This window comes from Folsomia candida, unplaced genomic scaffold (assembly GCF_002217175.1).
Source record: "Folsomia candida strain VU population unplaced genomic scaffold, ASM221717v1 Fcan01_Sc001, whole genome shotgun sequence".
NCBI lineage: Eukaryota > Metazoa > Arthropoda > Collembola > Entomobryomorpha > Isotomidae > Folsomia > Folsomia candida.
Genome location: NW_019091193.1, coordinates 24,552,621 through 24,568,503, shown reverse-complemented (window position 1 = coordinate 24,568,503; position 15,883 = coordinate 24,552,621). Strand labels below are relative to the sequence as shown.

General features: G+C 37.9%; 7 protein-coding genes across 11 annotated transcripts; 2 read left to right on the top strand and 5 right to left on the bottom strand.

Annotated features, from left to right (window-relative positions):
* The first annotated feature begins 2,636 nt into the window (after positions 1–2,636).
* LOC110863473 lies at positions 2,637–5,230 on the top strand. 5 transcript variants are annotated; one of them, XM_035847029.1, is made up of 4 exons: positions 2,637–2,978; positions 4,450–4,588; positions 4,702–4,942; positions 5,037–5,230. In XM_035847029.1, exons 1-4 carry the CDS (start codon positions 2,876–2,878, stop codon positions 5,160–5,162), a joined length of 609 nt encoding a protein of 202 aa, XP_035702922.1. In that variant the 5' UTR covers positions 2,637–2,875; the 3' UTR covers positions 5,163–5,230. The 5 variants fall into 5 exon arrangements, with proteins under 5 accessions (XP_035702922.1, XP_035702924.1, XP_021968486.1 ...); XM_035847031.1 differs by lacking the exon at positions 2,637–2,978 and adding an exon at positions 3,338–3,753; XM_022112794.2 differs by lacking the exon at positions 2,637–2,978 and adding an exon at positions 3,927–4,364.
* An 8-nt stretch (positions 5,231–5,238) lies between these two features.
* LOC110863475 lies at positions 5,239–6,090 on the bottom strand. The gene is made up of 3 exons (XM_022112795.2): positions 5,772–6,090; positions 5,591–5,665; positions 5,239–5,513 (listed from the first exon to the last, which is right to left on the bottom strand). Exons 1-3 carry the CDS (start codon positions 5,878–5,880, stop codon positions 5,272–5,274), a joined length of 426 nt encoding a protein of 141 aa, XP_021968487.1. The 5' UTR covers positions 5,881–6,090; the 3' UTR covers positions 5,239–5,271.
* Positions 6,091–6,407: 317 nt separating this feature from the next.
* On the top strand, positions 6,408–8,771 carry LOC110850684 (mannan endo-1,4-beta-mannosidase). The gene is made up of 11 exons (XM_022098190.2): positions 6,408–6,771; positions 6,847–6,914; positions 6,979–7,047; positions 7,140–7,244; positions 7,342–7,463; positions 7,531–7,691; positions 7,761–7,833; positions 8,029–8,077; positions 8,190–8,265; positions 8,341–8,377; positions 8,482–8,771. Exons 1-11 carry the CDS (start codon positions 6,444–6,446, stop codon positions 8,612–8,614), a joined length of 1,221 nt encoding a protein of 406 aa, XP_021953882.2. The 5' UTR covers positions 6,408–6,443; the 3' UTR covers positions 8,615–8,771.
* A 21-nt stretch (positions 8,772–8,792) lies between these two features.
* LOC110850677 lies at positions 8,793–11,886 on the bottom strand. The gene is made up of 2 exons (XM_022098178.2): positions 11,682–11,886; positions 8,793–11,573 (listed from the first exon to the last, which is right to left on the bottom strand). The coding sequence occupies exon 2, from the start codon at positions 11,559–11,561 to the stop codon at positions 9,186–9,188; it is 2,376 nt and encodes a 791-aa protein (XP_021953870.1). The 5' UTR covers positions 11,562–11,573; positions 11,682–11,886; the 3' UTR covers positions 8,793–9,185.
* A 457-nt stretch (positions 11,887–12,343) lies between these two features.
* Positions 12,344–13,425, bottom strand: LOC118432927. The gene is made up of 4 exons (XM_035847119.1): positions 13,020–13,425; positions 12,844–12,945; positions 12,627–12,754; positions 12,344–12,544 (listed from the first exon to the last, which is right to left on the bottom strand). The coding sequence occupies exons 1-4, from the start codon at positions 13,092–13,094 to the stop codon at positions 12,445–12,447; spliced, it is 405 nt and encodes a 134-aa protein (XP_035703012.1). The 5' UTR covers positions 13,095–13,425; the 3' UTR covers positions 12,344–12,444.
* A 72-nt stretch (positions 13,426–13,497) lies between these two features.
* On the bottom strand, positions 13,498–14,751 carry LOC110841748 (putative RNA polymerase II subunit B1 CTD phosphatase RPAP2 homolog). The gene is made up of 3 exons (XM_035847107.1): positions 14,536–14,751; positions 14,275–14,442; positions 13,498–14,186 (listed from the first exon to the last, which is right to left on the bottom strand). The coding sequence occupies exons 1-3, from the start codon at positions 14,659–14,661 to the stop codon at positions 13,932–13,934; spliced, it is 549 nt and encodes a 182-aa protein (XP_035703000.1). The 5' UTR covers positions 14,662–14,751; the 3' UTR covers positions 13,498–13,931.
* Positions 14,752–14,934: 183 nt separating this feature from the next.
* On the bottom strand, positions 14,935–15,731 carry LOC110863569. The gene is made up of 3 exons (XM_022112913.2): positions 15,503–15,731; positions 15,297–15,427; positions 14,935–15,220 (listed from the first exon to the last, which is right to left on the bottom strand). Exons 1-3 carry the CDS (start codon positions 15,671–15,673, stop codon positions 15,103–15,105), a joined length of 420 nt encoding a protein of 139 aa, XP_021968605.1. The 5' UTR covers positions 15,674–15,731; the 3' UTR covers positions 14,935–15,102.
* Between the last annotated feature and the right edge of the window lie 152 nt (positions 15,732–15,883).

The following is a 15,883-nucleotide window of genomic DNA, read 5'->3' as shown; positions in this document are numbered from 1 at the left end:
GATTTGTCCTTGCCCTTCACAATTACAAGAACGTTGTTCCAAAAATCCAAATTATCATCCAAGTCCCCTTTTCCATACAAATTGCTCTCCGTTGCTTCGTAGCCCAAATTGTTCATGGCGATAAAGCATTTTTGGAGAGTGTCCTCAAAGTCGTCTTCACGAGTCCAAAACTTGTGGGGAGAGTAGACGGTCATGAGCAGCTCCTTGAGAAACTTTCCTCTCACTGGACCAGGTCGAAACAGGTTGTCATAAAATTCAGTGGGCTTCCAACGGAGATGCGTCGACGCACCGAGGCGACTAAATTGATCCCGCAGCTCGTGCAACTCAATGGGCGCGTTCTCCCAGATATCTTGTAACCCTTCAAGCTTCGGAGGAGAATTATTTTGGTGATGGTTATCCTGTGCCCCTCCCCCTCCTTCCGAACTCTTGTTCATCTTTAGTCGGGGTGAAAAGTGCAATCTAATGAGGTTGGTATACGGATACAAAAATCAATGTTGATTTGCAGCAGAATTACAAAACTTCATACAAATGCTTATTTATTATTAACAGAAATTATTTAAACTCAATTCTTAAACCAGTTTAAATTCCCTGCAGTTACTCAGCATCAGTTACTATTGGATTCCGCAGCACAATACAACTTTAATTAAACATCCGAGGGCCATTGCTTGGAGTTCGAAAAATGGCGAGCAAAAAATGACAGTGGCATCAACATTACAATGAATGCAAATTATGCTTTATAAATACTTCTTGAATCTACGCAAATCAATGTCCTTTCTAATTCATACAAACGTTGCATGAAAATAATAATAAAAAACATATAAAAAGGCATTCCCTGTCGTTCGGACTATTTGCATTATAATTATTGTAATCAATATTATTTGACACTTTATCATTCTATACTTTATCATTCTATTCTATGGGGCACCACCCCATAGAAACGATGTCAGTTAATCGTGAATTGTAATATATTTTTATGGTCATAAATATGTGCACAGGTTATCAAATAGAAACAAAACGTTTACAACAGGCAAAAAAACACGACACTACAATTAACTCAGAATTGATTGGTGATAGGATAAGAATATTAATGAAGATGCAAGTAAAACTGCCGATTTTACTTACGAGTGATCTGTAAGTATTTATTTACTTTTAAATCTAAGCCATATTAGTAATACTAATTTAGCATACTTAACAATCTGCTCAAATAATTTTAATTGTTTTATATATCATCGTTTCTCTCCCGTGCACCATTACTTGGTGTAGGGGATTATCAACCAAATTGTTAATTTTATGTCATCACAGGAGCAGTATCAAAAGTTGTAGAATAGGAAAATAGTTGAAATAAGACAGACAAATTTTCAATAAATTTTTCGTTCCATGTGTCCAATTATCAGCTTGTCGTATTTTCAAATTCATGTAAGAATTGTGTTTCCAAAAAAGGAACATATACTAATTAAGGAAAAATTACAACAAATAATATCGAATTTTTTATATTGGCATGAAATTGAATTGATGGTGGTCCCGTTGTGGGGCTCGGGTTGGCTATAGGGCTTTTCTTGACCTCCTCATTTTTGGGACTTATTTTCTTGGATTTTGCTTGGTTTTATGTACATAGGTGGACACTTTTTAATAATGTCTTTAATCGCCGGTCAATCGTTTGAATATTGAATTGTGGAAGGTATTTCGAGGGTGGTCCGGGTGAAAAGTAGTTGGTATCATATCTGTAAAAATTAAAAACCAACGTTAAACCTGCATCATCGTCACTGTCGAATTGTACATATTATTAAAAGTAAAATACTCATATGGCATGCAAATATTTATTCTATTTACCATATTAGGAGTAGAACTACTCCTCCGCCATTAACTTTTGGGAGGAGATGTTCCAGTCTTGGCGTTCTTCTCCGTGTTGACCAGTTTGTTCACAATTTTGCGACTGTGTCCTGAAGGGTCATTGTGATTCGTGTGATCCGAAGCCTCCTTTTTTGACCGCTGCTTCCCAGAATGACCAGAGTTCATGTATTTCTCCTACAAATTTTAAAAAAACACGTTCACAACAAAAATCACAATTCACATCAACACACGAACATTAATCGTTGCACATTTTACAGCAACTTTTTTCATGAAAATTATTATTACCTGATCCCAGTTGTAGTGCTCCAAGTCGTCAGACATTTTTAACAAACGACGGACGTTTTATTTAGATTTTTGTAAAAAGTGTGAAACCTGCTGCTAATTCTTGCCAAAGTAGAAAACTCGACTGAAGGGAGGACGGAGCTGGCTGGATAGAGTTTGTGCAAAATGGTGTTTGGTTTAGTATTAGTGGTGAGGTGTTGCCTGGTGGAAATAAAATATGTAGATGAACAAAGACCCAACGTCGTGGCTCCTGAACTGGATGGCAACAACATACACAAAATATAGCTGCAAAATGTAATACAACTTGTGCTATTTGCAACCTGTTGAACTTTTAGCATATCATAAAAGTGGTAAAGTGTGGATCTCTCCTTGCTTTGTATTCTTCTTGTCCTGCAAGCTGAATTATTATTTACCCCTGAATTATGTACACATTACTTTTGTATATCCATGCATTCAATTCAATAGCAAAAGTGCGTCGCAATTCGCAAATTACAATGTGGCAATCGACACGTATGCATAACAATCTATGCACAGTATAAACCAAGTTCAATAATAAATAACAAAGCCAGAGTTATAATTTGCGAGTGGAATATGAGTTCCCTTATCAAGGAAGATAGCGCTGCTGATGTCTCTACCGTCATTCATGATGATGGATTATATTGGTTTAATTACTTATATCAAAGAGACGTGTATGAAGTGAAGTGAAATAAAGCTTATCTGTCATATATGCTTGTCAGTGTACATGATGGTAATGACTTTCGTAGTTTATCACAAGACGCCATGCTTGCCATGCCCCGCCACAAAAGGTCAAGTGGCATTATGTCAAGGAAAACAGTTGGTTGCATGTACGTATTTTAGTATACAATTAATCGCTGATCTTGGGAATCACATCACAATTATAGTTAATGAACACATTCCAATTCTATAATGGCTAAGTATGCAAGACTATTGGAAGACAAAGTGGTAATTTATTGTAAACCGAACTGGAGTGATAGGAAATACGATGAATAGTTAGAATATTTTAAAAATGAGAATGAAATTATGACACATACGTCAATGACAGATCTTTTCTCCTTGGCTTCGTTTCAATTATGTTTTTTAATCAGACCTTCAAAAGTCCAAGTTAATTCTGTTATTTCAGATTCATTTACCTCAACTCTTAAAATTAGGATTAGTAATGCACAAAAGTTGAAGTCATTACGTTTCAATATCATTTTGGAGTAATGAAATTGGGCAATTTGAGCCATTCTCAAGTTAGTCAAAAATTAGACTATTGTGATAAAAAAAACACGACAAATTCTCTCTCAAGTCTCAAATGATGAGTTTGTGACTGTGAAACAAGCAGGCTTGTAAGTAAAAGTTGTAACTCCTTGGGATCTACATAAATAGTTGGTAATAACACGAGCAGTATCCCGGATGACAAACCCAACCCGATTTCTGGGCGATGGCTATGAGGGTTCTCATCCTCAGTGTAAGGATGGAAAAACAGTCGATGTGGCGTAAGGTCCAGCTGGTCTCTGAAAAGGCGACAACGATGAGAGTTCAGCTTCGTGAGTCAGAGCCTGTCGTGAAGTTGTTGTTGGGGGCGTCGAACGCAATTATGGAAATTAAACTACAAAAGTACACAAACATTAAAAGTTTATATGATTTATTTTCATGATCATACATTCATGCATTCAACATTGCAAAATAGATTTGCACTTTATTTCCAATAACTTCTCGTCCCTGTCGCATCTAATTTTATCAATATTTACAAACTCTGATGAGATAAAAAAACACAGATGAGCTCGACTCATCACGTCCGTGAGAATAGTGAGATATTTTTAATGGTAACAACAATATTTGCCAGGACGTCCTTTCGTTCTTCCCTTTCACGCAAAGTCGTCCCCATATAAATTCCCCATACATCATCATTTTCACACGTCATCCTGGAAATGATTTTATCTAGTTCACGGTGATGTAAACTCATTCCTACCTTTGCCAAATTTCCGCTCATACAAAATTGTTACAAACAATCTCACCCAGTTTACCATGTCATCGTAATCATCGCATTATGTCATGTCATAAAATCAAAAACTATTTCTAAGCTATTTGTTTGAATGGATTCTTGATTTATTACAGTTTATCTTTTCATGCATTTAGTATGAAAGTATAAGCTGGGGGTGGAATAGTGGAGTGGTAACAAATTGTATGAAAATATGTGTGAAAAATCACGATGGAACAACCACGTGGTCCGTACCGTATCACGAGGCAATTTATATTATCAAATCGATATTATTTTAGATTTTTTCTTAAAATTATATAATTCAAATTTAGGCGTTTTATGCTCAAGAGTGGAGGAAAAATGGGCTGAAATTCGGAAAATGGCAGACGAAGTCCAGCTAGAAGAGCTCACCAGGTTTGTGTCCAACTTGAAGGATTGCGACGATTTTGGAGGAGTGCTGCACCGAAACACGTACTACTTATTGTTACATATAACTAAATATTGATATAATTTGGTTGACTTTATGGAAATTATTATTGCAGAAATTACTTAGTGAGTAATTAATTCATGCATATTGTGTCCAGATTTAGAGTAAATCGTAAAATTGGAGTGGTCGGCTTGGGATTTTTTGGTCCTCATCTGGTCAACCTGGCCTCTTACGATGTCGCCATAACCATTGAAGACCTACGACAACGAAGTCGCCGCATCTTTGCCACTGAGTTCTATAACGTCCCTGCATTTAAGAGTCAAATGTTTTACGTCACATTTGACAACATGATTGTGCTTGAACCCAATCGCTTTTACAATATTGGCTTTCAGTTGGATGTAAGTTTTAAACCATTGTATGTTCCGTGTGATAATTATATATGTATCTAGTTATTGTTGAATTTATTAAAGTCTGCATACTTTTATGTATCAGGGTCCCAAAACTGGAATCCTGGACCCAATTAAAGTTATTCAAACAGTGTCAGAATTGCATGTCGAGTTCGCCTTTCTCCGTGGTTCCCTTCAAATGCCAGAAATTAAATATGTCATACTCGATTAATGCACCATTGCAGTATATCTGTGTATGAAAATTGAAAAAAGTAAACTAAATTTGAAGTACCCAACATATTCAAGCATTAATTTCTTAATTTTCATAATAACTTTGTTTATTATGCATATGTAGTTTGATTGCTACTTTTTGATAAATGGTTACGAATACGATCTTTGTGTCGAACTTTTGTCTTGTTTGCTTTATTGCGATGAATCGTCGTAGTGTTTCCCATCCCAAGATTTCCAGTGTGAATTACTGAATCACAAAATGCAATTCTCCAAAGGAATGAGGGTTCCGAAGGGATAGCATTTACGACGGAAGCCCCTCCAGCTTGTGTGATGGCATCCATTAGTCTGGCACCTGCGGAATATATTCAACCAGTTTGTTATGAAGATATTAATTGTCAAGAAATATAGATGCTACAGTTTTATACTTGCCACGATAATTATTTACATTCAATGGCCAGTTTAATGTCTTCTTCTCTCCGCATTGCGCCACGAGATATTTCGGATCTACATATGCAGGTGTATTAATTCATAAATTCTATATTATCTAAATATGTTTCTGTTTGAACTTTCGATGCACACTGGCGTGAATATACAGTAGAAAACCCATTACCTCGAATGTGAGTTATCGCTCGAGTTTCACCACCGACTTGTAATTGTAAACCGAATGTGGCCCTGAGTACGAAATATAACCCCCCTAAAAATAATAATTGTGTCCACATTTTGATTTTCAATCAACTATGCCTGTGTACTTCTGCGTAGTCTGGTCGACTGCAGATTTGTGTATCGTCTCAATTTTAGCTGTTTCACAATTCGTTAATGACCATTGCATTAAGATTCATTAACTTCCAATTTTTCTCCTCAGAGATTAGAAGCACAAAGTACATTTGAATGCAAGTATAGTATTTATTCATCTCCAGTAATGTTTCGAGTCGGAGTTTCGGATACATAATGTATGCAACTGAATATGTTGTAATCTCTAGATTCCATGTTTTTTTATGCAACTAAACATGTACATATGCATGAGGTCCAATTCACAATTTAATAATAAGTGCATGATCTTGATCATAAATACGAAAGCTTGTTGTTTATGAAGAATGTCATGAGCGTGATGTTGATAAGTGTTCACTTTGCACACGACCAACCAGATCAATTATGTATGTCAATATGTATATAAATAGATAGATATGTACATATGTGCATATTTCTTATTACGTATACTTATCTACATATCAATCTGTCGTGATACTGTACGATCACCAATGAACCATGCATATTTGACAATATGACAAGTTTTCAAACTCGACTTTTGTTTTCGATCACTGGCTACATTATCGCCACTCCTAAAAGAGACTTCATACAGATCAAAATGACACATTTCTTCGCAAAAGTAATAATTTTTACCCTATTTTTGGGGGCTTTGAGCAATGCAGAATTCCTGAGCGTCTCTGGAAAAGATTTTTACTACGGCCAATCCAAAGTCTTTCTCTCGGGCACCAATATCGCGTGGAACAGCTACGGCTATGACTTTGGCAATGACAATTATGCAAACTCAGGACCCATTTTGGAACAGTGGATTCGTGAAATTGCTCTGGCTGGGGGAAATATTTTAAGTATGCGATAAAAATTCAGTATCATGAGTTAATCAAAATTATTCCCAATCAGTAATTTTGTTTATTGTCTCTCAGGAATTTGGCTCCATATTGAAGGTGATGATACGCCGCTGTTTGATTCGCAGGGAAATGTCACTGGCACAGTATGTTAATTGTTGACCCCCATTTTCTCAATGTTTTCTCGTTTACCCGACAAATATGTAATAGGACCGACTGGGAAACTTGATTCGAGACCTGGAAACATTTCTGGACGTTTCAGCCCAGAATAATGTGTTTGTGAGGAGTCAAAAATATTTGATAAATTATTTAATCAATAGGTACACTCACACTCGTACACTATTTTTTTGTACCTTTATTTCTCTGCTCAGGTGATTCCTGTGCTCTGGAATGGAGCACTCATGAGAAATACGAATTTTGTCAACTTGGTTTTAAGTGATGAAAAATTACAAACCTACATTGATAATGCACTTCGGGTAAAAGCATGTTATTTAATTATTTAGCAATGAAGCGTAATGTTATGCATCCACATGTACACATCTGAAACTCATGTTTTGAGACTATATATATTAGCCAATGGTACGTCAATTGGCGTCCAAACCTGCGCTGGCTGCATGGGAAGTGATGAATGAACCAGAGGGCTCAGCCCTGATCGAAAGCAACGCCAACAGATGCTACGACACGACCATCATTGGGTACAAAATAATAAAGTCAGAGAACAAGGTTTTTACCCTCGTCCTACAATTAACGTGGTTTCCACAGTCGCTGGGGGGCAGGTTGGACTGGAGCCAATATCCCGATGGAGAGATTCCTCAGATTCATCAATCGACAAAATGCTGCCATCCGGCAAGAAGATCCAAAAGTTCTAATCACATTGGGTTCCTGGTCAGAACATTCGCAAACTGATGCATTCAGCGATAGTGGTGGGTGCTTAAGTAAATCATTTGCATATGTAAGGGTACTAGTAAAATTATAACGTTATTCGTAATTAGTGAACCACTACACTGACTCGTGCCTTATCGGAGCTGGAGGTGAACAAGAAGGCACGATTGACTTTTACCAAATGTACATATTTCAGGATAACAATAATTAATTAAAACAGTCTATAGCTTTAAATTATGTATCAAGTTTCTGAAAAGCCAAAAAGTAATGGATGAAATCAGGTTAAACAGTTTCAGCAAGTTTAAAAAAATTGAACTTGGGTTGCATCACGAATGCTTTTAGTAATTAAAAAAGAATTATTTCAATTATTTTTCCTAGGCACACATATAGTTGGGAAGGACGATGGAGTGACACGTCTCCATTCAAAGTACGAAATATATATATTTTTTATATACATGTTTCTCTTTTATCAGTGATTGAGAAAATTGCAAAAGTTTTAAATTTCTCCTTGCACTAATCCTAAGATTACGTATACGTAGATTCCAGCTACAGCGTACCAGTTAACGAAACCGATAGTTATTGGGGAATTTTCTTCAGTTTGTGGAGAGAATGAAGGTACATGTGTATAATATGTAACATCAAAAATTAATATTTTAAAAATTCCAACTGACGGGTGTTATTTGTTGACAGGTGTTGACACGTTGTGGTACAACGCTTACAATTCTGCGTGAGATTGCATTTTAAAATTATTATTCTTTATTGGTTGTAAATTATGTCATGAACGAAAAACTTATAAATTACAACACATGTACATAAATCCATCTTCCGCAGCTACCAAGGGATTTGGTCGTGGCAGTACAATGCTGGTGGTCACTGCAGTGATACGAAGGCTGACCAAAATCGTGGAATGACTCACATTCGCAACTTTGCCCACAATGGCCAAATCCCAGTCAACATTCAATAAAAATTAATATATATCCCGGCCAGGTATAATTCGTATTAATTAATGAATGCTTGAAGCCATTGACTTAAAATACTAAAAAAACAATCTTCAGAGTATTTCCAACTATGCAATTAGCTCAAATAAAAAGTAGTGCAAAATTCTATATTCATTGAAATAATTGTTTTTAAGACTGTTGAAATGCTTATTCAGTGTTTTTTTATTGAAACATTATTCATTCTCCATTCACATTACAATCAATTAATTAACCCAAATCACAAATGCTAATGCTGAACCCTTTGTAGCAATTTTGTCTGCATAAAATATGGTGGAGTCATTTTCCACATATATGTAAATATAAATAAATGACTATCAGGATTAACTATTTTCAATATAAATTTAGCTTAATACAATATTAAAGCTACAATTATTATCCATTAAATTATTTGTTGAAGAAATCCTTGAACAAATAAAAAATTTTCATTTGTAAGAAACTACAAAAAATATGATCTAGTATTGCATACATGCATAAGGTATGTACGCATTAAGGCAACTAACAATGACAAAACGTTGATAATTCAACGTTGTAAATGAATCAGTCGAAAACGCTCAAATCCTTGTAGCGTTCGTCATTGATGACGTCCATCATGAATTGGATGGGTGAGACGGAATCCAAATCTGTGGCGTTCATCACATAGGTGAGCGTCTGTGCCGCAAAGCCAGAGAGCAACACGGCACCCAGTTCATTCTTCTGCACGGGAGTGGACTTTCCTACCCCAGGAACTGTGGAATCTCTCAAATTCCAAAAGGCAATTGTTGGCATCGTGTAACCTTTGGATTGAAACAAACTTTTGGCTGCCTCGAAATTTGTCTGGTTTGATCCAGGACAAGCTTGATTGAATTCCATGTCGGTGAAAATAAAGAGCAGGTTAGGCATTTGGTCATTGCTCAGCTTATTTTCGACACCGAGGGAGACGATGAGTTCAAACACTTTGTGAAGATCAGTGCTCATCCCCCACGGCATCCTACGCATGCTTTCCAACTTGTCCAGCAGGGGCAACTTCTCATCCAAATTGAACAAGGTGGGATTTTCGGAAAATGTAATGCAAATGGAGTTCCATGGAGGGGCAGTCATCTTCATAGTGAGGAGAGTGAGTCCGATTGCTGCTTGCATTGGAACGCCGGACATGGAACCGGAAACGTCACAGATTGACACGGCGTCTTTTAAGAGACCTCCGCTTTTGGTCATACTTTCCACCAGCGAGTCCCACTGCTTTTCCAACACGAGCCGTTGGGCTGGCTCAGTTCTATCCCCCATTTCCATTGCTTGACAAATGATTTCCACTGGTTTTAAACTGGCTCCGGCCACTTTTGTCTTCTTGCAGGACAAGTAGGCTTCAAATCGATCTTTATCGTGTTTAATGAAGGAGGTCTTATTTTTAGTCATGCTTTTTGCAGGCACGCGAGCATAGTTGACTTGGTCCCACTTGTTCTCGGACATGAGTTGTTCCGGGATCTCAAGGTGGCGACGCAGTGGACCGCAATATTCCTTGGAGTACACTTTCCGCGCGAGATAGGTCTTGACGGGGATTGACTTATGAGACGTGAGGACGTCACTTAGGCTCAGGCTCGCGATTTTTAAGGCAATGGTTGATCCGATGAGAGTGTACTTGTCAAAGTGACCTTCCAACGTGGGTGCCCATTTGCCTGCCAGTAAAACTTTTTCAGTTTTTTTCCTTTTCTTCTCGTCTCCGCCACCGCTCTTGACGGATTCATTTCCTCGAGTCTTTTTCAGCTCAGCCAAATCCTTGATAAGTTGGGCTGCATATAGTTCAGCCACCTTAACATGGAATACTCTGTACTTGACGTCATTCTCCAGCTTATCTCTGGCATGCTGAAGTCGATACTGCACCATTTCTGCGTTGCTCATCCCAATCAACTCTTTCTTGACATTGAAATATTGCAAAACCTTTTGGTTGTAGATCCGTTTCTCAGTATCCTCTCCAATTCGAGACTCTCTCGCTACTTTGATGGCATGCTCGGATACTCTCAATAATTTGCGAGGCAAATTCTTGTTCTTTGTTCGGTACCTTTTGATCCGTCGCACCTGGTATTTGGTGGGCACAGTCTTCTTGCCTTTACTACCTTTTCCACTTCGTTGGGGATGTGCATCTCGTTCGAAATATGGGGGCATATAGCCGTCGAACATGGCAATCATCAAAAGATGGAGCACGTCTTTCCAGTATCCAAATGTGAGGAGCGTCTCCAAGTTGTTGTACAACGTTTTTGGATGGTTGACATATATCCAATAGAGACACTGCTGATATTGGGGGCGCATGCCTTTCCCTTTGCGGATATCGCGTACATTCGCGAGCAGTTTGAGCGTGTCGGTTGGATCCTGTGCCCAAGCTTTTTTCAAGAGGGAAAGCGTCGTATCTTTTGAAGTTTGATCCATCACACCGAAATAAAAATCTAGCCGGTGATCGTCAGACGTGGAAAATGTAGGCGCATTATTTTCCGTGACAGACCTTTGACTTTGTTTAATGGCAGCAGAGACAAATGCGGAGACTGGTGGTGGGGCTGATGCACATGGAGGTAGAGAAGGGAAGTCAGAGTCTGTGACAATTATGTCATCGTCTGCAGCTGATGTGATGTCAGGATGAACGATTTCGAACCCTGATTCGGTGTCCATCTCGATTTGTTCTTGTTTTGCATGTTTTGCCCACGTTTTCTTGCACTCTTCTGGTTCTTTCTGGGATTGACGGTTGACTGGAGGGGCGAGAAAGACGCTTGCAAGGTTGGACTCCAAGATTGGTGGGAGCAAGTACGACGTACTCAGAGAAAAGTCCTTCAGTCGCAAATTACTTGATGCTGAAGCAGATAATTTGGACTCTGTAGCAGGCGATGATGATGGTTGTTCCGTTACTGGAGCGGTATCCATCGACTCGATCTTTGATGGCGAATTGGACATGTCGTCACGTTGCTGTATACAATGTTTAACAAAACATTAGTCAATTGGAAAAAATATATTTTACCCGAGTGTGACTCTCATGTCTGCCAAACGTGTTACATAATTATAGAAAATATTCACCTGTAGAAGACTCTAGCAGCAGAAATTTGTTTCGTCACTTAATTCTCAGTTCCTCAGTTTCGTCGTCTCTTATGTACGTGCTATCGTCAACTGCACAGTAAAATGGATCGAAGTCCGCATTAAATAATGAAACGTTAAACGTTAGTAATTCTAGTTTATATATCTCAACGATTCAAGTCTCTGAATCAGAGACGATTTCCCAGTAATATGCAAATATTCAAAGTCATACTGCCAACAAGCAATAAACGTATTAGGAGTTTATGAGATTACTTTTATGCCGGCAAGAGCGTATGACACATGTATACGAAGTACAATAGCGTATTTGCGTGAACATGTTTATATTGCGAATATATACTGAACGAATTTGCAACGAAAACACCATCGAATAATACTACTCGAGCCACAACAGCAACACATAGTAAGGTTTATGCAAAACGTTCCTGTGCAGATCTCAATTGCATACATAACGAGTTGGAGAGGAGTGATTACTCAGTAACTCGCCAAAAAAAGCAAATAGATGCCCACATATACGTCCCTAAAAGTCTAACATTTGATGTACATATTTATAAGTATGTATTCGAAGGTCAGTCATTTGAACATGTCAAAAATATGCATAAATTCATGAAAATTAACAGAAAAATGCTTTAAATAAGAACCAAATATTAGGAATTACCACATTTATTTATTCAACACAACGCGTTTTACGGGGTATGTCGGAGGAAGGATAGCCCATGCCATGTCCAGTCTTTGTCCTAGTTAGGTTTCAGTGATCTTTATCTTCTCTTTTGCGATAAAGTTTAAGCTTATTTGCCACTTTAGTTTGGTATGAGGCCCCTCGAATAGATAACATAAAGTTTGCAAAACTACAAGAAAACAAATTTCAGTGAGCCATGATTTTCAATTATATAAGAACAACTGATTAAAGATGTTTGTCTGGAATAGTACGCTTTATATCCTGGGGTTTCCAGCTCAGATCTGCGAACGCATTCGAATAGAGTTCCACAAATGCAATTGTCATCACCAGCCCATCTCGAACATTGATAATCGGAAATGCAGCCTCCACCACAGGTTCCCTAGTTCAGAAATGATTAAGTTAAATCATCTAATTATTATCTGGGAGAAATCAAAAATGAAGAAACACATTAATTTTAAACTTGCTCACTTCAGGGATTGTTTTGCAATGGAAATAGCTGCATCTGCATGTCAAATCGCCAGCTTCGAGGGCACAATCCTCAGAGAACAAACAGTCCCCACCACACGTCCCCTGAAGCATTAAACAATCAATTATTAAAAGAGTGTTGAACTTTATAATGGAATATCCTTGTCAGGATTGGTTACCTGTTGACCCCAACTTTGCCCAAACAAAAAAGTCAGGACCACCACTACAGTACCCACAATCGTTGAGGTTCTCATATTATTTGGTTTCTGTCTATTGAACTCGAGAAAATAGACGAGATTTTTGTTCGCACTTTTGAAATATGCCCAAATTCAAATATTATATACCCACAGAAGATCAGGGAAAGCGCTTTCAAATTGGCAACGACCTTATCACGCCTCGCATGATGACTAGGCTACTTATAAATCTGTGGTTTGGCTTGTGTTGGGTTCCGGACAAAACAAGGATAAGTGCTTTTAGCTGACTTCTCAAGTATCAGAATGCATCATGACACAGGTACATTGACCAACGCACAGCAATTATTGTGTCTTGTTCTGATTCTAACTGATTAGAGGGATTTCCACTCCACTTTTTTCACAAGAATGCCGACACTGGTTATGCAAGATCTAATTCACAGAAATGGGTATAATTGTTTGGGGATTTTGCTTTCGTTAATGCGACGTATTTAATTTATTGAATAAATAGTTACACGAAAACATTACAAACATAGATATGTCAAATCAAGGTCCGTAATTGTTGTCAACATTCGTATCTATCCATCCAAAGGGATGTGTAATGTGATTGAGTAGCATGTAGTTATTATGGTTTGACAAGCGTTATATAATAACTATTGATTCCTCGATAAGATTAATTGGAGGTGGGATGACCGAGAATCAACTACGCTACACTTCAAACCCGTACAAATGTTATGACTAATATATAACATATTATAAACATATCGAACGGCCGACTTATCATAGTGTAACAAAAAATATATGTAATTCTGTAGCTAATAACACAAGATATTTAAGTAACAATTTACGCAGGTTTGTTGTTATAATAAGTATGTAAATAGGTCTCGTCATCAATCGCTGTTACGAATGCTTATCATTATCGGCTTTGTTATCATCCTCACTAGATCTAGATTCACTATCCTTTTCTTTGTCCTCGTCCGTTAATTTTAGCCCAGTCACATTAACGATAACCCCATGAAGTTGAACATTATCCTCCAGAATATGAAATGTCACGGCCGTTTCTCCATTTTTATCGTCTCGCATCCACAGGGGAGAAATGAGGAGTTGCTGCTTGAAATGAGTGGATTTTGCGTAACAGTCAGATGAGCAGAATGACTGCCAAAACAAACAGAAGTATAATTAATTAATTAGTTAATTAATTAAACATTGTGTATTAACATGCAAAATAAATACAAAATAGTACCTTGCGATCCGTAATATCTAAAACCTTTCTACCCCTGATGACATAACGTTGCTTCTTTTTTGAGACTTCAGGGTCGAGCGATTTTGAGCACAAGGTCCACCCACACAATCCTGCGAGTCGCCGTTCCTCCACAACATCCTCCAAGTGAGGCGGTCCGATATAGAGGGCCTGTAAAAAATGTAAGGACCTGTTATTTAATGAGTCAAATGTCACGTAACTTATGCTACATAAGTGAAAGCTATAGTTCATTAAATTAAATACCTGGCTGAGAAGAAAGGTCGGGTCAACTTCAGGCTCGATAAGTTTGTGAACAATTTCCAACGCTCGCTTATCACATTCTTTCTTCTTTTTGATGAGTGCTAAAATTTGCTCTTGCTTCTCGTTCATTATTTTTTAAAGTGTAAAGTGTTAAAAACGTGAAATAAAATAGTTTGACGGCGGTGATGAGGATGAGAATGTGATGAGAAATAAATGTATGTTGGATGAGAACCGCTTTGGGTACGAGGGGCATAGTAGGAAGTCACACATTGGTCTCAGATTTTTTCAGATAAGCCAAGTCAATATTCGCCATTAAGGTCTCATGCGAAACTTATCACGATTCATCCCATACTGGCCATACCCGTTTCTTTCAGATACATCTCTGAGCCAATCACGATTTTACGATGAAATAAAAGCGAGTCAAATTATTTATTTACAATTATCTTTTTAATGCAAAAATTTCACGAAATAATCTATTTCATTCAACCAATCACTGCTTGTGTTTTTTTTAATTTGTGGAAATTATACGACCAAGAATTAAAGTCAACCGGATACAAGAATTGTAATTAATTACAAGAGTCTCAATCTCTCATCCAAGGCGTCCTCTTGCTCCTTCATTTCCTTCGTTATCATGGCGAGACGTTCCGCGATCCTGTCCTTTTTGATGGCCATCATGAGCTTAACATACCTGCGATATTTTACGTTGAGTAAGAAACTGGCACTGGTACATGGTTACAAATGATTAGAAACGCCTAATGCCTTACGTTTCATAACCAGGCTCGTGTCGCATGGATGCTCGTTCACACTCAAACGCCCAGGAACAGACGCAGGTATTGTCGCCACCAGCCCATTGAGCACACTGCGTGTCCGTCAAGCAACCTCCGCCACACCTTTCCTAAAAATTTCAAGACAAATTAGAAAAACTGCGGCGCTACTCAATTGGTTATCGGTCATTCATATGAAACATTACAGTTCCAAAATCTTTGCACTTAAGGTACGAGCACCGACAGGACATACTGCCCCCTGAAGTAGCACATTGCGTCGAGCCCGTGCAGTCCATAACTGGATTGCAAGTTTGGGAGTGAACTGTGGTCAGGACCACAGACAAAAGGGCCAAGGTTAACAGAATCGACTTTGTCATTTTTGAAGGGTTACTTGAAATCCAAAATCAGACATGAACTGAAACCAAAAGTCGCTTGTTCTGGTGCTTAAATGGAATTTTTCTACATTCCATTGCATCTCGAACTACGTATTCATTATGATATCTATGGTATAATATTATCATTCGATCAAATCTAATAGGCTGGACTCTCGAGATATTGGCCGTACAGTTGGGCAATTTGGGTTTGAT